General features: G+C 38.2%; 1 protein-coding gene across 1 annotated transcript in view; it reads right to left on the bottom strand.

The window, feature by feature from the left end:
- LOC132824450 (uncharacterized) overlaps window positions 1-22,563 on the bottom strand; it is a 51,441-nt gene that overhangs the window by 12,061 nt on the left and 16,817 nt on the right. The window contains exons 2-8 of the mRNA XM_060838966.1: window positions 20,354-20,707; window positions 18,219-18,545; window positions 14,399-14,515; window positions 12,248-12,673; window positions 7,207-7,569; window positions 4,983-5,291; window positions 3,367-3,693 (exon numbers count right to left, since the gene is read on the bottom strand). Coding sequence (XP_060694949.1) covers window positions 3,367-3,693; window positions 4,983-5,291; window positions 7,207-7,569; window positions 12,248-12,673; window positions 14,399-14,515; window positions 18,219-18,545; window positions 20,354-20,707 — 2,223 coding nt within the window. The remainder of the gene's footprint in view (window positions 1-3,366; window positions 3,694-4,982; window positions 5,292-7,206; window positions 7,570-12,247; window positions 12,674-14,398; window positions 14,516-18,218; window positions 18,546-20,353; window positions 20,708-22,563) is intronic.

Below are 22,563 nucleotides of genomic sequence, written 5' to 3'. Positions count from 1 at the left end.
GTAATCAGCGTAATTGAACAGAATGCAGAATATAGTGTTACAGCTACAGAGAATGATCAACTCTGAGAGGTCTGTTCATTTATCTGATAACAGCAGGATACATGCTGTTCTTAAATCAGTTGGTATGTATTTTCAAACTTTTGTATCTTCTGCCCTACGGAAGGGAGTGGAAGAGAGTATAACCAGAGTGGGAGGGGTGTTTGATTATGTTGGCTGCTTTCCTGAGATAGCCACACATGTAGATGGAGTCAATGGAAGGAAAGCTAGTTTTCATGATGGACTGGGCTGCATTCACAACTTTCTAATTTTTGTAGTCTTGGGCACAGCAGTTGCCATACCAAGCTATAATTCATCTGGATAGGATGCTTTCTATGGTGCATCTATAAAAATTGATAAGAGTCATTGTGGGCATGGTAAATTTCTTAGCCTTCTGAGGAAGTACAGGCATTGATGTGTTTTCTTGTAGCGGCGACATGGTTGGCCAAGCAGATTGTTAGTGATATTTACTCCAAGGAACATGACCCTCTTGACCATGTCCATCTCAGCATCATTGAAAGGGGCATATCCTCCACTCCACTTCCTGAAGTTGAAGACAGTTCTTTCATCTTGCTGATATTGAGGGAGAAATTGTTATCTTTACACCATGTACAAGTTCCTGTATTCTGTTTTGTTGTTTGAGATCCGATCCACTAGAGTAGTGTCATCAGCAAATTTGGAAGTGGAGTTAGAGCTGAATTTGGCAATGTAGCCACGAGGGTAGAGGGTATATAGTGAGGGGCTGAGAACGCAGCCTTGCGGGGCATCGATATTGAGGATTATCAAGGCGGAGGTGTTGTCGCCTATCCTTACTGATTGCGGTCTGTGGGTCAGGAAGTCAAGGATCCAGTCACAGAGCAGTTGTAGGGTCCTAGACCTCAGAGTTTGGAGAGGAGTTTTGTTGGAGATATTGACTTTACCTCCAACTTCAACACATAAATAGTAGTCTGACATAGGTGTCCTTGTTATCCAGATGTTCCAGGGATAAGTGTAAGGCTATGGAGATGGTGTCCACTGCACACCTATTGTAACAGTAGACAAATTGTAGCGATCAAGGTAATCTGGGAGGCTGGAGTTGATGTGTGTGGTAACTAACCTCTCAAAGTACTTCATAATGGTGGATATCAGAGTGACTGGATGGTAGTCATAAGGCATGCTGCCTGATTTGTCTTTGGCATCGGGATGAAAGCGGACTTCTTGAGGCAGGTGGGAACCTTGTATTGTACTAAGGAGAGGGTAAAGGTTTCTGCAAAAATACTCCCTCCAGCTGGTCTGCACAGGATCGAGTGCTTGGTCAGGGGGTCCATCCGAGTCAGTTACTTTCTGTGGGTTCATCCTCAAGGAGGCTGATCTGAAGCCTAAGGCAGTGACTTGGCACATATACACCGAAAGTGAAGCAGTAAAAAGTACTGACATTGATTATCTGTTGTACGATTAATATACTTAGAATCACAAAATCACTAGTGTGGAAGCAAGTCATTCGGTCCATTAAGTCCATACTGACTCTCTGAACAGCAGTCCACTCAGACCCACTCTCCTATTCTATCCCTGTAACCTTGCATTCTCCTGGCTAATCCACTTAGCTGCACATCCTTGGACACAATGGGCAATTTAGCATAGCCAATCCATTAAACTTACAGATCTTTGAACTGTGGGAGGAAACTGGAGCATCCTGAAGAAACCCACACAGACATGGGGAGAATATGCAAACTCCACACAGACAGTTGCCGTTGGTTGGAATCGAACCCGGGTCCATGATCCTGTGAGGCAGCAGTGCTAACCACTGAGCCATCATACCATCCATTTCACAATATCATTTATCAAAAAAACAATTATTTGTGACAGATTCAGTTATTTTTATTCAGAACAAAGAAAGGGAAATAAATGCATAATGGCACAATTAAAATGTTTTTGCATATCAAATACAATTCAATTAACCTTTTCATAAGCAAGTTCCAATGGATTAGAAAACAGCTTTGTTTATAATGGGAAGGAAACATCTGTTGACATCTGTTACTGGGAATATGTAAGACTTTATTATAAAGGATGTGATATTTAAAACATATAATATGATCAAGCAGAGTCCACATGTTTCCTAAAGGGGAAAATCATATCTGACATAGAATTATTGGATGAGTAACAAGCAGGAGAGAAAAAAGGGAAGTAATTAGTGTAATATATTTTTACTTTCAGAAGGTGTTTAATAATGTACCACACCTACTGAATAAGGTTCTAGAAATAGCATGTTAGCATGGATAAAGGATTGGCTAACTAACAGAAAACAGAGTTGGATGAGAAGACATTTTCAGAATGGCAACCTCTAACAGGGACCACAATTGTTTAAAGTGTATATGAATGTATATTAATGACGTGGATGAGGAAAATGTTTGTACCAAAGCCAAGCTGACGGATCACACAAAAACAGGTGGGAAGGCAAATGGTGAGGAAAAGACTCTGCAGAGGGATATAGACACTTAAACAAGTGGATACTAACCTGTTGGCTAGAATATAATATAGGGAAATAAGAGGTTAGGAATGCAGGAGGGAGGAATAGAGGTGTTGAATATTATTTCAATGGAGAAAGACTGCAGAACATTACATAACAGAGGGTATAGCGAGTGCTCGTCCATGAATCACAAAACTTTACCATCCAAGTTTGGGGGCAATACAGAAGGCAAATTGAATATTTGCCTTTATTTCAAAGGGAATGGAATACGAAATATGAAGATTTTGCTAAAACTACGCAGTATAAGTCTGACCACTGCTGGAATACTGTGAACAGTTTTGTGCCCCTTATCTATAGAAAGATGTTCTTGCATCAGAAGCAATCCAAAGAAGGTTCACTATGCTGATATCAGGTATGGAGGGTCTATATTGAGAAGAGATGGAATAAGTTGTATCTGCAATTGTTAAAATATAGGATAATAAGAGAAGTTATTGAAACATTGAAGACTTGCACGGGACTTGATAGGGCAGCTGCTGAAAGGCTATTTCACCTTGTGGGAGAGTCCAGCACCAAAGGGCATTATCTCCAAACAAGAGATTGCAATTTAAACAGAGATGAGGAGGAATTTCGTCTGAGGGTAGTGAATTGGTGAAATTCTTTACCAGAAAGGGCTATTGAGGCTTGATCATTAAGTATATTCAAGATAGAGTTAGACAGATTTTTAATCAGCAAGGAATTAAGGGTTATGGGGGAAACACAGGAAAGTGGAGTTGTGAATTATCCAATCAATCTGATTCAATGATACAGCAGATACAATGGGCTGAATGGCTTACTTCTTCTTATGGTCTTATTTCATTTAATCAAATAGAATACTTTTAACTCACCTTTAAGAAATAGCTGGAAACATTTCTTAATAGGTTTGGTTGAAGATTTTGAATGGCAAACTTCGATCCTATATTCAACTTGATGATCATCTGTACTTGGAGTCAAAGTTACTGTGGTGACTTTGCTGTGCAGACCATCTTTACAGGAATTTTGCTCTGCAATTTTCTCATATTTGACGTTATTGTTAATTGTCACTTCATTTCTGAACCATTCAACTTGAATATCCTCTGGATAATAGTCACTTATATTACAGGTTAAAATCAACTCTTTCCCTACTTCAGGGTTGGCAGAATTGCTTGTAATTTCAGATACTTGAGGATGTGATACTGAAATCAAGAGAAACATTAAGAAATACATTTTACTGGCTTTCATTTCAGACATCCATACCAAAAATTATGTAATAAGCTATTTTAAACTTAGTCAATTGCTGTATTTGGAAAACAACAAATATGCAGGCTACTAATACTAATTATTACATGTACATGCAAAAAAAACTTCATATTTTATGTTAACTCAATTCTCTTCGCTAGTTTGTTGTGATAAAACCCCACAAAAATACTTCCTTCCCAAATAAAAGTCACATTTTAGCACCAGAACGGCTCAGCTTATAAAGAAACAATGTTCTAAGAGAGTATAAACTGAATTATCCCAAGAATAAATCACCAGAATACTGGCACCTCACCTGGAACTGGATTATACCAACACCCAACATTACACTTGGTTGCTATTCCAAAACGCTGTAGTTGAGTTTTACTTAATTTCAAACAATGGTTAGATACAATATAATGATTTTACTACTAATACATTCAGAACAGTCATCATTGAGCAAAAAAAATGCTTGTCCATACTAGAATAGCATAAAGTTTTAAAAAGTCAAGAATTTTGTGCCTGATCAAGCATTGTTTCTTGAACATTACTTTGGGAAAAAAAAATGTACTTGGGCATCACTGTCCAGGCCGGCACTTCTTGCCCCTCTCTCAATTACTCAAGAAGGTAGTGGTGAGCTGCCTTCCTGAATCACTGCTTTCATTCTGCTGTACATGGTTCTACAACATCATTGATACTGTTGAGAAATTAGGCAGTGCACTTCTCCCTACCATTTCTGTGATGCCAGATCTACTGTTAATTTGGCAATGTAACTAATCTTTCTTACACCCAATTTAGTCCTGTCAGCCCTCCTTTTTACTGCATTATTTTACATGCAGCTCTTCAATGCTTAAAATTTATTAAGGAGTGATATAGAGGACGTAATATCACAAAAATACACCACTAACTAAATACACCAAAATGTTATTTCATTTTGATGACAATTATCTGATTTTAGGCTAAGGTGAATAATGTAGCCATCAGTGTAACTTGTGTGTTAGCTGAAATCCTCTCTTAATAACAGTTTTAACTGTGAAATGATGTTACAAAAATATTTATATTGTTACCCATTCTATATCACTGAAATGCATTTAAATTCCAATAACATTATTTTGCAAACTAAAAATAACTGACTGCTAAATTGAAGCATCTTGGCCAGGAAACAAGATTAATTTCAGTGAAACCGATGTAGTTGACTTGTAAATAAAACAAATATTGCAGAAAGGCTTTTAAATAAGAATAAACATACCTAAATGTTCAGGAATATATTCTACAAATCTTGGATACATAAGGCTCTTGTGATCAACCTGGCATTTATATTTACACTGTACGTCTGATAAGGTTGGAATAATTATTAATGAACTGGTAACTTCGTGCAATCCATTCTCGGAATTTTGAACAGTTTCAGGTGTTTGTGATTCCACTACCTCATCATTTTTCAACCAATGGACAGTAATGCTTTCAGGATAAAAGGAATGCACTTTGCAGGTTAGAGTCAACATTTTTCCAATTACAGGGTTCAAAGGGTCACTTAAGATGGCATCAAGAGACGGGAAAGCTGGAAAATAAAATATTAGAACATTAACTCATTTATACATTCACATATATTTTCCCTGTTATGAAGAACTCTCATTTTCAGTGATCTCACTGTTCTACTTTAATGAATAACAGGATCTTTAACATCCATATAAAACCTGATACGGAACCTCAGTTTAACATCCCAGCCAAAGACGATTCTCCAGCAGTGTCATACTCATTCCTTACTGAATAGAAAGGTCAGTCTGGAATGTGGCATGAATCAAACACCTCAGCTACCAAGTGAGCCAAGATATTGGAAGAGGAAATGACAAATATGTGTACATATTGGCATACGTAGAAAAAGGTTTCAAGGGCGATTATTGATCATGCCATAAAAGTATCTTTAGGCAATTCACAATCTTGAGTCCAGCAGTAGGGGGTGGTGTTGATGTTACAATAGATTACAGATCAGAATAGGAAAGGAAGAAAAAGAAGTCCCAACACTGTTTTCAACTAATTCTTGTAATTTAGGAAATACAACAAGAGATTGATGACTGCAAGCTCTCACAAGTATCAGTGCAATAACGCTTCAAACATACATTTTATGTGATGTAGGTAAAACAAAACAAATACAAAATGAAAAAGAATCATGGTGGAATCAAATGTAGAAAACACCGCAGAAATAAACAAGAGGCCCAGTAGCAGCTGTTAAAAGAGAAGAGACTGTATTGTTTTAGTTATGGACTGTCAAGCCAAATGGGCCAGGTGCTTCCATAACATCACTTTCTCCATTGAATCTGTGTCTCACTAACATTCTAAGATACAGAATCAATTACACACAGGATACCTGGGTGAGGATGCCATCTCTGAGACAATGAGCTTTCTTTATACAACAATCCTTCATTTTCTTACTATAACTGCTCTCTACTAACAAAGGTAGCTTATAATGCATGACTAGTTTTCCAGTAATTCAATGGCTTTTGTGTGTGTTCGTAAGTTCATAAGATACAGGAGCAGAATTAGGCCATTTGGCCCATTGAGTCTACTCTGCTATTCCATCATTGCTGATATGCTCGTCATCTCTATTTTCCTGCTGTCTCTCTATAACCCTTAAACCCATGATCAATTAAAAATCTGTCTAACTCCTCCTTAAATTTACTCACTGCACCAGCACCCGCCACACTTTGGGGTAGCAAATTCTACAGATTCACAACCCTTTGGGAGAAGTAGTTTCTCCTCAAATCTGTTTAAATTTGCTACCCCTTATCCTACAACTATGCCCTCTCATCCGAGAATGCCCACAAGAGGAAAAAGCATCTGATCCACATCTATTTTATCTGTACCTTTCATCATCTTGAATACCTCAATTTGATCTCCCTTTTTGTGTGTGAAGAAAGAAGATGCCTATGACTACAGAACTTGAATCAAAAAGTTAATGGAATGTGTTTGGTGGTCAGGAACTGATTCCAATTGCCACTCAGTTTGTCTCTCATTGTCCACATTCAGAGCAGATTTGGTAGAGTGCTGTCCACTGTAGTTAAGAGAGGGTGAAGCAAGAAAACTCTGGCTATTCGGTTGAATACATGCAGGCAGTGGCACAATACCAGCTGTACATATATTAGCTTCTGTGATATTCTTCACATCAATGTGATACATACAAACATGAATTAGGAGCAGTAGAGTAGTCAGCTTCACGAGACTGCTCAGCCACTTCTTAAGATCACAGCTAAATCTGTTGTGGCCACAAGTCTACTTTTCCCCATCTCCCCACATCCATTTTACTCCATCGTTAGTCAAAAATCTGTCTGTCTAACTGTGCCATTAAAAACATTCAAGGACCCTGCCTCCACCGTGGAAGAAAACTCTATATTCACGACCCCGAGAGAAAGAGGACAGAAGATGTCCCATCTTAAGTGAGACAAATGAAAGAAAAGAAAATTGTGCTTTTGTGTTACCTGTTATGTCCAGGTGAACCTGTTCCTCTGCTGGACTGCTCAAGCCAATGTGTTCAACTTTACAGAAGTACTGACTTTTGTCTTCTTCTTGGATTGTTGCATTAAAAAGCAGCATGCTGTAGACACTGCAAGTGTGGTCAGAATAATTAAATCCAGTCATATAATGGGAATATTTATTTGGATACATATTTTCTTCATTTGCATCGTTTAAAAGCAGCAAAGGGATTTTCTCTCCACGCATTTCTTTATACCATGTGATCTTTAGAGGATGTGGCTTGAAAAAATTTATTGGACAGGTCAGCGTCACAGAACTGTCATGCTGTACAATAGGCGGCTTAATTATGTGAGCCAACTTAGGAGGAACTGAAGAGGGAAAAGAACACATCAGTTTCAATCATAGAGAACTTAAGTTAAACAAAATTCCTTCTTTATTTGTAAAAAAACCATAAATCTTTCACCAAACAATGCAATCAAAACACTGTTGTGTCTGTTTATCTTAAACCTTTCCAAAGCTCTCCAATTATTCAAGTAGTCTGCTCTCCATTCTAACCCTGCTGGAGTTCTTGTTTGTCTTCAGTTGTACTAATTTGCAGTCATGCCAAAAATTTCATTCCAAATTCCAGAAATGTAAAATATAACGGAAAGATAATGTCACCCAGGGCACAGTTAGGAACATAGGAACAGCAGGAAGCAATTCAGCCCCATAAGCTTACTCTGTTATCCAATTAAATTATGGCTTATTTTGAATCTTAATGTGATCTATTTCCTACAAGACCTATTATACTTCAAAAGTACTTTATCAGTTATAAAGTGCCTTATGTTCCTTAGATTATAGAGCTCATGATTTGGAGATGCCGGTGTTAGACTGGGGTGTACAAAGTTAAAAATCACACAACACCAGGTTATAGTCCAACAGGTTTAATTGGAAGCACACTAGCTTTTGGAGCATCGCTCCTTCATCAGGTGGTAGTAGGCCATTAGGCTTTTAACTTAGATTATAGAAGTTGCTTTGTAAAAATGCAAGTGTTTCTTTCAATACCCTTGCCCAGCCATATAAAAAAAATCAAACTCAATTTTGAATTGACCCAACCTCTCACAAAAAAGGAACAAAAGTGGGCAAGTCAGGCCTTTGAGTTTGCTCAGCCATTCAGTAAGATTATGGCTGACCCGATTTAAAACGTATCCCTGATCATTTTTCATCCCCAATGTAATCAAGTATATAGTTATCTCTATATTAAAAATATTTGAAGATTTCATAACCACTGCCTTTTGAGGAAGGTAATTCCAAAGAATCTCAACCCTCAGAAGGGAAAAAAAAAGTTTCCTCATCTCTGTTTTAAGTGTGCAACCCCTTAATTTTAAACTCTGACCCTTTGTTCAAGATTCTCCCATAAGAGGAAACACCTTTCTGACATCCATCTGGTCAGGTTCCCTCAGAATCTCATATGTTTCAATTAAGTCATTTCTGATTTTTCAATATCCTAGCGAATAGCCATTCCCATAAGGCAATCTGCTTACTCCAGGTAATCATCTAGTAATCCTTCTATGTACTGCTTCAACTATCAATATCTTTTCATAAGCACAGTGACCAGTACTGCATACATTACTCCAGAGAACAGGACCTGCATAACTGAAGTAAGACTTCAAACTCTTACATTTAATCCCCTCACAAAAAAACTTTACATTCTATTAGCTTTGCTGATTATTTGCTGTGCCTATATACTAATATTTGTGATTCATGCACCTCAGAGCTCTGCAACCTTTTACCAATTAAATATGCCAAAATGGACAATATCACACTTTCCCACATTTTACTCCACTTGCCTGATCTTTACCCAATCATACAACCTACTTCTATCTCTTTATAGGCTTAGATCCTCTTCAGAGCTCACTTTCCTACATATCCTGGTGTCACCATCAATTTTAGTCATTATACCTTCAATCTCTTCATCAAAACCATTTACATAAATTGTAAAGAGTTAAAACTCCAGCACCTAGCTCGTTGTATACTACTTGTGACATCCTGCAAATGTGTTGCTGGTCAAAGCACAGCAGGCCAGGCAGCATCTCAGGAACAGAGAATTTGACGTTTCGAGCATGAGCCCTTCATCAGGAATAAGAAAGGGCTCATGCTCGAAACGTCGAATTCTCTATTCCTGAGATGCTGCCTGGTATGCTGTGCTTTGACCAGCAACACATTTGCAGCTGTGATCTCCAGCATCTGCAGACCTCATTTTTTACTTGTGACATCCTGCTGGCCTAAAAAAGACCTATTCATTCCTACTCTCAGCTTCCTGAAAGCCATGTAATCTTCTATCCAAGTTAATGTTACCCCTCTACATCATGACCTCTTATTTTCCACAATAGCCTTTGATTTTTTTTACCTTACCAAATGCCTTTTGTAAATCTCAATACAATATATCAACTGGTTCCCTTTTCTCTGAAGCGCAAGATACTTCCTCAAAAAAAACTCAATTAATTAGTTAAACATTATTTCCCTTTGACAAAATCATGTTGACTCTGCATGATTATCTTGAACTTATCCAAGTAACTTTGTAACATCTTCCTTATGACAGATATTAAACTAACTGAGCTGTAGTGTCATACTTGCTGCCGCCCTCCCTCCTTTTTTGAATAAAGGAGTTACATTGGTGGTTTTCTAATCTCAAGAAATCTTCCCTGAATCCAATATATTTTCAAAATTAAAACCAATGCATCAACCATCTCAAAATCCCAACAGTGTAGATGCAGCCCACTATCGAGTCCACACCAACCCTCCGAACAGCATCCCACTCTGATCCACTCCATACTCTATTCCTGCAATTCCTGTGGCTAATCCACCTCGCCTATACAGCCCTGGATGCTACATGACAATTTAGCATGGCCAATTCAGCATAACCTGCATATCTTTGGACTGTAGGAGGAAACCAGGGCACCTGGAGGAAACCCACGCAGACACAGAGAGAATGTGCAAACTCCACACAGACAGTCACCCAAGGCAAGAATCAAAACAAGGTCCCTGCCACTGTGAGCCAGCAGAACTAACCGCCGAGCCACTATGCAACCCGAACTACTTCCCTTTTAAACCCTTTTAAATCAAATCAGAAGTTGGGGACTTGTCAACTTGCAGTTCCAAAAGCTTACTCAGTACTATCTTCTGGTAACTGCAATTTTCTGGAGTTCCTCTCTCCTTTTCAATTCCTTATTTACAGCTATTTCCAGAATCTGTGATGAACAGTGATCAAAATATCTGGTTCAATTGCCTACCATCTCTTTATCCTCCGTTCCTAATTCCCCAGATGCATTTGCTATAAGACTAACACTTACTTTGTTAACTCTCTTTTTTAAATATATAAAAACAAAATCGTGTTCGTAATATTGGCTAGCTTTCTCTCATGCTAATTCTTCCCTACGTATTAAACACTTAGTAATTTATTGTTTTGAATAATCTTTCCAAACTGCTAGCTATCTTTGCAAAATTATAGGCCTTTGCTTTGAGTTTGATTTGATTTATTAATGTCACACTGTTTCGTATTTATCTAGACAAATTCTGTGCTACATACAAACAGCAGGATAATACACTATATTCTGCATTCTGTTCTGATGAATGTAATAGCCACAGAGAAGGTCCAGAGAAAGATCAACTCTAATATATGAGGAAGTCCGTTCACAAGTCTGATAACAAAGGGAAGACGCTATTCTTGAATCTGTTGATACATGTTTTCAAACTTTTGTATCCTCTGCCTGATGGAAGAGGGTGGAAGAGGTCTTTGATTATGTTAGCTGCTTTCCCAAGGCATTGACTTTTTTTGGTAACCATGGATGGAAGATTTATCCCAAGGAATTTTCCTTATTTGTTGAAAAGTACATATTGTTCAATCAGTATGTTATGGCATCAGTCAGACAGCTGGCTATTCTAAACCTGGACTATCCCCCTTAATGTTTACCATTGCACCTCGATGACCTATCACTCTTAATGTAAATTATGAGTTCCCTTTTGCTTTCATAGCCTCATAATTGTCCTTGTTTAAACTCTCCCTTAAACTGAACACTAAACTCAATCATGTTCTGGCCACTGCTATCCAGTGGCACTTTCACTATGAGATCAATATCCTAACCCATTGGTCAAAACCAGGTCTAGCATAGCCTGCAGTCTTAATGATGTCATAACGTACTGATCGAGGAAATTGTCTCCAAAACATTAAATGAATTCCTCCTTTAGACTATATTTTCTTATTTGATTTTCCCAGGTAGGTAAAAATCCCCTAGGATAATTACTGTACTGTTTTGACAACATGCCATTAGTTCTTCCTTGAAATCCTGTCGTACTGTGAGTGCACGTGGACACGATACCCACAAGTGACTTTGTACCTTTATCATTCCTCATCTCTACCCAGACTGCTTCTATATCCTGGTTTTCTGAATTTAGGTCACCTATTTCTATTGTGCTAGCATCATTTGTAACAGAGCCGCTCCTTTCCTAGCTTCCTGTTCTTCCCAAACATCATGTGCCTTCAATATTCAACTGCCAATCTCGAGGAGTTACATTGAAAACAATCAATGTGAAGGAATCTTCATTGAATCCAATGAGTTTTTGAAAATTAAAATCAATGCATCAACTATCTCACTACCTACTTTAGTGTTCAGGTCCCAATCTAGGTCATCATAGATCTGTTTTGGCCATTAGATTGTAAGTATTTATCTGAATTTGTACGACTATTTCATCTCTTTTCTTTCAAATGCAAACAGCTGTTTTGGGAAAAATGTAGAGAGATTTAAATTCCAGCCCCATTTTCCAAAAGTCCAGGATCTCTTTCAGACAAAGGGATGAAAGTTACATGCTAGCGATAGGAATACAATATTATAATACGACAGGATGGAGGAAGTAACAGGACAAAGAGACACAGAACAACATTCAATTGAATCATTTACCAGGATGTCATTGGACATTGGAATTATGATCAATTTGAACATTAGGGTCCACAAATTCTACCTCACAGAATTGTGTCTTTTGATCAATTCATTTTAAAAATAAACTTACTTCCATCAACATGTAGTTTGATCTTTTTATAGATAGCTTCCCTGTTGGATGGATGCATCACTTTACATGTGATTTCTGCTTCATTGTCCATAAGTATGTCAGGATGAATCTCCAGAATGCTGGAAATGCTGAAAGTTCCATCATCATTTTTCTGGATACTGCCTGCTCTGACTTTCCAAACATCGTCACCAGTTTCATTCCTTTTGTCAACCTTTTCCATTTTCTTGTCTTTGTTTAAAGCAAAGCTGAATATGTTGCTGTCTTGCCATTCATCAATCAACTTCATTTCAGCATCATTCAACCTCTTCAAATACCAGGCAATTGTAATAACACGAGGTTGAAATCCAGACACTTGGCAAATAAGTTCTGCAGGTTCTTGATGTATAATTTGCACAGGTTTTTGAATTTCTGACACGTTTGGTGCAACTAGGAATAAAAAAAAGTTGCATTTTTCCAGGTGATCTTTTGCACTTCCTGAAAATTCTTACCAACTTGCCTCAATTGATTGTTATTTGTTTTAATTCTTATGGTTAAGGTTCAGCAAGGTTTGCCAAAAAATCTTTAAAATTACAATACCAGTAGATCTCTTATGGAAATACTCAGTCAGAATGGGGACTTTTGTAATTAGTAAACATTAAGTAAACTGTGCTGTACACTAACACAAGGATGAATTGCTTGCATACTTAGATTCACATAATGTGGTATGGGCAGCACGGTGGCTCAGTGGTTAGCACTGCTGTCTCACAGCACCAGGGTCGATTCCAGCCTCGGATGACTGTGTGGAGTTTGCACATTCTCCCCGTGTCTGCATAGGTTTGCTCCAGTCCTCCAACAGTCCACAGATGTGCAGTTCAGGTGAATTGGCCATGTTAAATTGGCCATAGTATTAGATGCATTAGTCAGAGGGAAATGGGTCTGGGTGGGTTACTCCTCGGAGGGTTGGTGTAGAGTTGTTGGGCCGAAGGGCCTGTTTCCACACTGTAGGGAATCTAATCTAATCAATATTTGAATTAACTGGCTATTGGAGGGTGAAGTGTTTTTTGGTGAGTGAGCAATAGCATTTTTATGAAGAGCACCAAGTTCATGCAAAACATCTTCTATGGTGACTTAAGAGTTTGCAGAAAGGTGGCGATACAGTAAACAGGTGGCCATAAAAATAAATAGGCAAAGTTCAAAATAGAATTTTAAGAAAAAGCAATTAAATGTTTTCTGAAAATGCATGATTTCAACAGAGTCAAGGGCAACAGTGGTGCAGTTCAAAATAATATTTAATGATTTACAGATGAGGAGGATAAAAGAGCAACAGGAAGGAGAACTAGAGAAGGAAATTAAATAATGGCACAGAATAGAAACTGTAAAATAAAACACAGTTATTTGTTTTTAAAAATAAGAAAGTGAGACATGCCAAAAATAATTATATGTCTGCACTCCAAGCATGCAGAATGGTTTCACCATGTCAAAGAATCAGCAAATCAATTTGAAATTGTGCTTACTATTTCTGGTAATAGAGCAAATGTGGACCACACTCTGGAACATATCGAGACCATTCACAATAGCAGAAAAACAGCTACATTTTAGAATTAATTATTAAAGAGCTGAAAGCAAGATCCTCACTTTCTCTTTTAAAAAGCAGAATGATTGGTACTTTTGAGGTTTCTTTCCCTTTTAAATGTTCAAGAATCCATTGACTGTTAACGCCAGAATGCACTGGGCAATTGTTATCAGCAACACCATACAAGATCAAAGATCAAAATATAGTAAAACAGTACAAAGGTTAGGGTAGAGTAGCAGAAGTACTCTACAGCAGCAAAGAAGTAGTTGTGTGAGGGGTTAATAAAAGTAAAACAAATATACCGAGCAGAGCACTTCTGAAACTATTCGATTTACAGAGCATTTCGTTTTTAGCATGCATTTTGATTAAGCACTCTTTGCTGGCAGAGTAATCATTGCTATTTAACAACAATGCTTAAGCAGAAAACAAAAAAAAAAAGAAACTATAGTAAGTTTGAGAATCATTGGCTAAATCTAGGGCTTTACTGCAAAAGCACTTTCAATAGGTTTCCTCCCAACCCATAAACAGCCTGTAATTTACTCCAGGTTTATCTCCTAAAGTGTCTGAAGTAGCAAACAGAACTCAGAATGTGGCTTTACCTTTATAATAGAACCGCATATAGAAATAAGTTCCTAGTCCGAGTACAAAAATAGAAGTAATGATGCTCCCAATGATGCTTCCGACTATTGAAGCTTGGGACAAATGAATTTCAGCTTCTGCAAAAGAAAAGTTACATATTTCTTACACTCAACTGTTTTAATAGTCCCACTTGTGTAATACTGCATAATAGAGTAAAGTATAATAGAGAAATACTTAGCACAGTCCTGGGCAAACCAATTAATAAGACAAATAATAGGTACTAGTTTTTACACTTGTATACGTCATTGTTTTTGATCCAGTTGTATTACTTGGAAAATACGATATTTGTAATGGAAGTGCATTTGCACAAGAGTCAATGTGGGGATCAATGTTATTCATAACTTGCATTTATTTAATGTCACTGGATCAAAACCTTGGTTCGCCCTTCCTAAAGGCTTTGTAGGTCCATGTACAACAAATGGACCGCAGGGGTTCCAGAAGGCAGCTCATCACCATTTTAAGGGCAACCAGGGATGGGCAATTTAAAAAAAAACTGAGACTTCAGGCTGAGGAATAAGAAACTTCATATCAAAATTTACAAATACTTAAGAAAAAGAGCAAGTTTAGTTGACACTAAAAACAAAAGAATGAAACAGAACATCATATCAGAAAACCTGCAGGGCAAATAGTTAAGTGACATCAAGAAATATAATGAAGTCAATAGAAAAATATACAGAAGTGTCACCTCCAGCTTATTTTTCAAAGAGAGTAAAGGTATGAAGGAATTCAGGAAAACAGGTGAACACATCAATGACAGCACCAAGGGAACAAAGCATTAAATGTGTCAGGTAAAATCATGGGATTGATTTTAGACTTGGTACATTTGTTAAATGTGTACAGAAACCTGGACAGGCTGCAGGTAGAGTGAATAGTTCTGGTAGCCTATTATAAAAAAAACATAGAAAGTGGAAAATATGTTCACAAGCATGGTATCAGAACTGAGATCACATCGATTGAAAAAAATTGAACTGGTTGAAGCCTCCATTTTCAAAACAACCGGATGCTTACAATTGTCCTTAAAGAGGTCTTTACAATTATATGTGGTTTGGACAAGGTAGAAATGGAACAATGTTTTCACTTACAGGAGGAATTAAGACCAAGGACCACAGGTACAAGGAAGTGACTAATAAATCCAATGAGAAAATAAAGAAAATTTCTTCAGTAAAGAAAATGGATACAATGAAGAATTCACTACCACAGTAAGTGAGACAGATAACTTCGGTGATTTTAAAAAGGTAACCAGATAAGTACACAGGAGAAAATGCTAAGAAAGTATATACTTTTGAGGCTGAGATAAGGCTGATGACATGGGAGAAAACTAGTGTGGTTATAAATGGGGTGGCACGGTGGCTCAGTGGTTAGCACCAGGGACCCAGCTTCAATTCCCACCCCAGTTGACTGCCTGTGTGGAGTTTGCACATTCTCCCAGTGTTGCATGGGTTTCCTCCGGCTGCTCCGGTTTCCTCAATCCAAAGATGTGCAGGTCAGGTGAACTGGCCATGCTAAATTGCTAAGTCAGGGCTAAACATAGGGTAGGGAATTGGTCTGGGTGCATTATACCTCGGAGGGTTGGTGTGGACTTGTTGGGCTGAAGGACCTATTTCCATACTGTAGGGAATCTAATCTAATCATAAATGCTAATCGTATTGTTGGGCCATATGGCTTCATTCAATGTACACCCAATTTCATTTTAAATTTTAAACGTGGAGTCATAGGCCTACACAGGCCATTTGGCCTAAATTGGTCCATGCCAACCAAAATGTCCATCCATGCTAACCCCATTTCCCTGCACTTGGACCATATCCTTCTAGTCCTTTCATATCCATGTATTTGTCCAAATGCTTTTTAAATGTCGTTAATGGTCTACTGAGCCACTTCCACTGCAGCTCATTTCATACGCATACTACCTTTTGTAAAAAAAAGTTGCTCCTCAGTTTCCCTTTAATTCTTTCCCCTCTAACCTTAAACTGGTGCCCTCTTGTCCTCGATTCCCCAAACTTGGGAAAAAAGCAGAGTGCATTCATCTTATCCATGCCTCTCATGATCTTATATACCTCTACAAGATGCCCCCTCAGTCTCTTATGCTCTAAAGAAAAAAAGTCCTAGCTTGTCCAACCTCTCCCTCTAACTCAGACCATTGAATCCAGACATCATCCTTGTAAACTTCTTCTGCGCTCTTTCCAGTTTAATAACATCCTTCCTATAACAAAGTGACAAAAACAGAACACAATATTCCAAGTGCGGCCTCACCAAGGTTCTGTATAACTGCAACATAACTTCCTAACTTCTATGCTCAGTACCCTGACTGAGGAAGGCCAGTGTGCCAAAAGCCGTCTTCACTGTCTTGTCTAACTGTGACTCCAATTTCAGAGAACTGTGAACCTGAACTCCAAGATCTTTCTGTTCCACTATGTTCCTTAAGGCCCTACCATTGACTTTCCAAATGCAAGACCTCACACTTATCTATGTTAAACTCAGTTTGCCATTTCTCGGCCCGCTTCCCTAGCTGATCAAGGTACTGCTGCAATTTCTGAGAACATTCCTTGCTGTCCATGATACTGCCTATTTTAGTGTCATCAGCAAACTTACTAATCTTGCCTTCTATATTCTCATCCAAATCATTGATATAGATAACAAACAGCAATTGGCCCAGTGCCGACCCCTGAGAAACTACACTAACCACAGGCCTTCATTCCGACAAGTATCCTTTCACCATTACCCTCTGCTTCCTACCATCAAACCAATTTTGTATCCAATTTGCCAGCTCACCCTGAATTCCACTGCGATCTAACCTTCCATGTGGAACCTTATCAAAGGCCTGACTAAAATCCATACATACTACATCCACTGCCCTGCCCTCGTCAACCTTCTTGGTCACTTTGTCAAATAACTCTAACAAATTTGTCAGGCACAATCTCCCACACACAAAGCCATGCTCACTACTCCTAATCAAACCCTGTCTTTTCAAATGCATCTTGATCTTATCCAGAAAAAATCTTATCAAGTAACTTACCCACCACACACCTTCATTAAAATTTATTACAATGCATGGGAACAATGGTCATAGGCTAATTTTCCACGAAAAATGTTTGTTAATGCAATAAATAGAAAATTAAAATCCATTAAACAAAAGACAATTAAACTTGTCCCAAGAATCCTGAAAAGTTGTCGAGTCACATGTAGGGCAGATGTAGGTATTTAGTATAGAATAGGTGTCTAACTCATTAGATGGAACACAAGTAACAAAGACAGTCTCCAGTTGCATTCCTGCAAGCCGAACTGCATGCAAGTCAGAACACAATGCACAGCAACTGAAATCAGCTGTTTGTTATAGGAAGTGTTCATGTGTCAGGTCTTTAAAATTATAATCATGTGTCAGATGGCACTTCTAAATATGAGCATTCTAAGTCAGGGAATACCTGTATTTAAAAATTATCATTTGAAAGACATTGACATACGAAAAACCACAGCAAATTCAGAGATATTGCTCGCAATACACATGTAATCTAATTCTGTCACATTTATATAGAAGTTAATCGAGTATTATATCAAGTTGAAATGCTTTGTAAAAATAAATTTTAAGAACACGGGGAAGTTAAAATTTCACTAGCCTGCCTGTATCAAACAAATCCATTCCTAAAGCGTCATCTTTGATTGTGTCCCCAAGAAATTATAACTGCAGTTCTTTGGTTAATATTAAAATGCTTTTCAATATGAACTTAGCCAAGATGCTATAGACTTTGTATTTAATAAAGAAAAGCTAAAATTATTGCAACTCACCTTTCAAAGTCACCAAAGCTTCCACCTGGTGTGGTTTTGTAAAAGACTTGTGAGAGACACGGCATGTGAAAGTGCTGCCAATGTCTCCTACTCCAGGCTGTAATCTAACCTCAGTGGTTATGTTGCATGTTCCATCAGGGTTTTTGACTGGCGGGGCAGTGCAAATATCAGTCAACACGTTTGGCTTTCCTTCTGCTGGGGTTGTCTGCAACCATTCCGTATTGCTTTCGCAAGGATAATACCCACTTAACTGACAACCCAAGGCCATCTCTCCACCTGTTCCAACTTCCACAATTTTTTCTGAAGTCACAATTACTGTAGGCCGGGCTACCAAAATAAGCAGGTATGTTAGTCTCAACAATAACTGCATATGTGTACTTCAAAAATAATGCATTGATCAGATCTATGCAAGGTAAATAAATAGCAGAGCCATTATTAAATAAATATATCTCAATTAACAATCATCAGTAAAGAGAACAGTGCCAGAAAATTGGAGTCGAGAATATGGTGCAGGAAAAGCACAGGAGGTCAGGCAGCAGCCAAGGAGCAGGAGAATTGATGTTTCAGGCTTGTGCACTTCATCAGGAAGGGCTTATGCCCAAAACATGGATTCTCCTGTTCCTCAGATGTTGCTTGACCTGCTGTGCTTTTCCAGCACCGCACTCGACTCTACTCCAGCATCTGCAGTCCTCACTTTCTCCCAGAGAACTGGAGGACAATTAATATGATTCTCATTTTAGAAAGAAAGTTGCATAGGTGACTGAGTAGATAATAGAATAGAACACATAAATATAGGGGTTAGGACAGACAAATGGTGGGAAGTGGCATTCCTCAAAGATTGGTGCTGGGATCATTGTTGTTTATGATTTAAATTAGCAATTTGTAGTTCTGGTTCCAGAATATAATTTTGAAATTAAAAAAAAGACAGTGTAAACAACAGAAAATGAAGAACATGTCTAAAAAATATGATGTTAGTAAACTTACATCCAAATTAACACATAGGAAATGAATTCAGATAAGCACGAGATTGCATTTTAATAAGAACATAGAGCCCTGATATTGGAGAGATAAAGTCAAAGTGGGATAGTGGAGAAAGAAAGTAATCAAGACAACAAGACCAAATCTCAAGCACTGAGATGCATTTCGAGAAATTTTGAACTGTAAAAGTATTTAATTTGCATATTAATCTGACATGATCTAATTTCAGGAAATGTATCCATGTCTGGTTTCCACATTATAGAAACAGATATGTTCACAAGGATAATACTGCAACTGAGAAGTTATAACCACTAGGAAAGACCTAACAGACCTTTTTTCTCCCCTAGAAATGTGAAGGCAAAGTGTGATGTGATAAGGGTCAACATTACAAAACGTTGCACGTGGTAGTGTTCAAGGTCATCATTCAGATGAGACAATAAACCAACCCAAGTCAATGGGCTATTTCAAAGACATGCAATGGGACTTAGGTACTGCATGACTTGTTGAAAAATGAAGAAAACTTGTTATTAATTCTAACCATTCTACTAGCTGTGGTGTGTCAGAAGGAACAGATAATCCTGGCATGCAAGTGAAAGTGAAGAAAAATTTCTCTAAGTCCCCTTCACCTCTGCCAGGATGAAGCTGCTAAAATGCTATTCAAACTTTAATTTTAATGCTATATTCTTAATCACAGATTGTATAGTTATCTTCACTGAAATACTTTATTTCCCCAAAACTCAAGTACTGTATTGAATCAGCAACTTTTGTTTCATTTGGTAAATGCCAATTTACAGTGCATCATGCAAACAAACTTGCAAAACATGATTGACAATTGACAGTGCAGAAGCAAATTTTGACTATATACTGTTTAAGTATATTAAACTCATAGCATTGTTCAGGCATCCCCCGCTGTCAGAAAATAGAGCATTCCCAGGAAAGCTTTCATAAGCCAAAAATGGCAAAAAGATGCATGATTTCTATGGGAAAAATTTTGCCTTTTTTTGTAAAAGTGAAAATCCTCTTTGGATTCGCAAAAAACAGGTACTAGTGTAGGTCTTTCGTAAAAGTGAAGTGGTGTAAAGCAAATATTTTAAAAGCAGACAATACCTGTATTGTACTGGAATGTAGAATGACTTACAACAAATAAATCTTCTTACCTAAAACCTCAAGTGTTACTGTCTTAGTGGCTTTATCATTTGGTGGAATATAAACTTCACATTGGTACTGTCCAGCATGTTTATTAACAACATCTTTGAGCAACAGGGACATGTTTCCACGTATAATGGAGCTGGTCAGTAGCTCAGCTTCTTTCCATTTCTCAGTTATTATGCCAGAATTGTAGACAAATGCATTCGATTTTTTGGTGTCACTAGTGAAAGACCATAAAATGCCCAAGTTCTGTGGAGTCAGTTCGGACCCAGTGAATTCAGCAATTTCACAATTCAGAAGACAATTTTCATTATACATTACTTCAACGAAACTTGGACTGTCTTTTAACGTCAACTTGCTTTCTGAGAATTAAAAAGAACATAAGACTATTTTGTAAGTGTCCATCAAACAAAACTTTCTAAAATGCATTTGATTTACAAAGAACAAACAGCATAAAAATAACCATTTAGGTTAAACAGCTTGACAGTAAACTCCTCCTATGTTTCAGCAAACACCACAAGTAGAATCCCTTATTCTTTTCTCCCTCATTCGCTTATTTAACTATTCCAATGTTCTCCTCATTAGTCTCCCACCTTGCACCCTGCTTAAACTGGAATATATTCCAAATTTTGCTGCCCATGGCCCAACTCACACCTAGCTAGCTTACCCTTTATTTAATCTAACCTGATTTGGAGGATCTGGTGTTGGCCTGGGGTGCTCAAAGTTAAAAATCACAGAACACCAGGTTATAGTCCAACAGCACTAGCTTTCGGATCACTGCTCCTCCATCAAGTGGTTGTCAATGATCTGATGAAGGAGCAGTGCTCCGAAAGCTAATGCTTCCAAATAAACCTGTTAGACTATAACTTGGTGTTCTGTGATTTTTAATGGTGTTCTGGGCGGCACGGTGGCACAGTGGTTAGCACTGCTGCCTCACAGCGCCTGAGACCCGGGTTCAATTCCCGACTCAGGCGACTGAATGTGTGGAGTTTGCACGTTCTCCCCGTGTCTGCGTGGGTTTCCTCCGGGTGCTCCGGTTTCCTCCCACATTCCAAAGATGTGTGGGTCAGGTGAATTGGCCAAACTAAATTGCCCATAGTGTTAGGTAAGGGGTAAATGTAGGGGTATGGGTGGGCTGCGCTTTGGCGGGTCGATGTGGACTTGTTGGGCTGAAGGGCCTGTTTCCACTCTGTAAGTAATCTAATTTAACCTGTATGCTTAGTCCGACAAGATCTCAACTTCAAAACTTTCATTGGTTTGTGTTTTAAATGTCTCTCACCATTAATGAATGAAAAGTCCCAACTGTGGGATGGGGAAGAGAAGGTGATGTTAAGTAACACTAGTATATTCTCAGCAGATTTGTTTCCTCCTTTATTCTCTACTAAAAATGAGTCCTTGGTATTGAAGCCTCGCAGTCAAGATGTCCTTTAATTAATTTATTATTTATGGACAAGATGAAATCCATGACCCAGCAGTGTACAAGTCCAATTATTTTGAAGACAGTGAGAGCCTAGAGGATAATGAGGCAAGAAGAGGGCAATTGCTGTAAGACTTTGCCATTTTCCCAGTTGGCAGGAGCCCAAGAATTTAAACCTGGGGCAATGGACTCCAGCTTTAAGGCATGGGAGAATAAGGGAATCTTCTGTCTGGGAGATTTATTCGAGGGGGAGGTCCTGATGTCACTTAGTCAGTTAAGTCAGAAATATGGATTGACTAATAGGGACCTTTTCTGATATTTCTAGATAAGGGACTACGTACAGAGGAAGACCATGCTCCTGGTCTAGTATTACAAATCAGACTTAGAGAAAAGAGTATTTCAGTTTACGGGTGCTCTTTCACTCACTGGTTTATATCATTTATAGAAAGGCCATGCCCTGGGGAACATGGAAAGACTTTGTAAGACGTGGAATCGAGAGTTATGAGAGGATATTTCATTGGAGGTATGGGAAGACATCTGGGGGAATGTAAGGAAAATCTCAGTATGTAACAGAGCGCAGGCCATGCAATTGGAGATCTTACACAAGGCTCATATGGTGCCAGACAGATTAACTAAGTTCAAGAGAGGAGTATCACAAGGGTGCCCCAAATGTAAAATTAGTATAAGCACTCTCACACACTGCTATTGGTCATGTTGCAAGATCCAGAGATACTGGAGTGCTATAGTAAAGGAGCTAAAGGACACCCTGGGGATTAAAATTAATGTGGATCCGGTAATTCT

Source organism: Hemiscyllium ocellatum, chromosome 18, assembly GCF_020745735.1.
Source record: "Hemiscyllium ocellatum isolate sHemOce1 chromosome 18, sHemOce1.pat.X.cur, whole genome shotgun sequence".
Taxonomy (NCBI): Eukaryota; Metazoa; Chordata; class Chondrichthyes; order Orectolobiformes; family Hemiscylliidae; genus Hemiscyllium; species Hemiscyllium ocellatum.
Note: the sequence above shows the minus strand (reverse complement) of the source record. Positions and strands in the feature narration are given on the sequence as shown.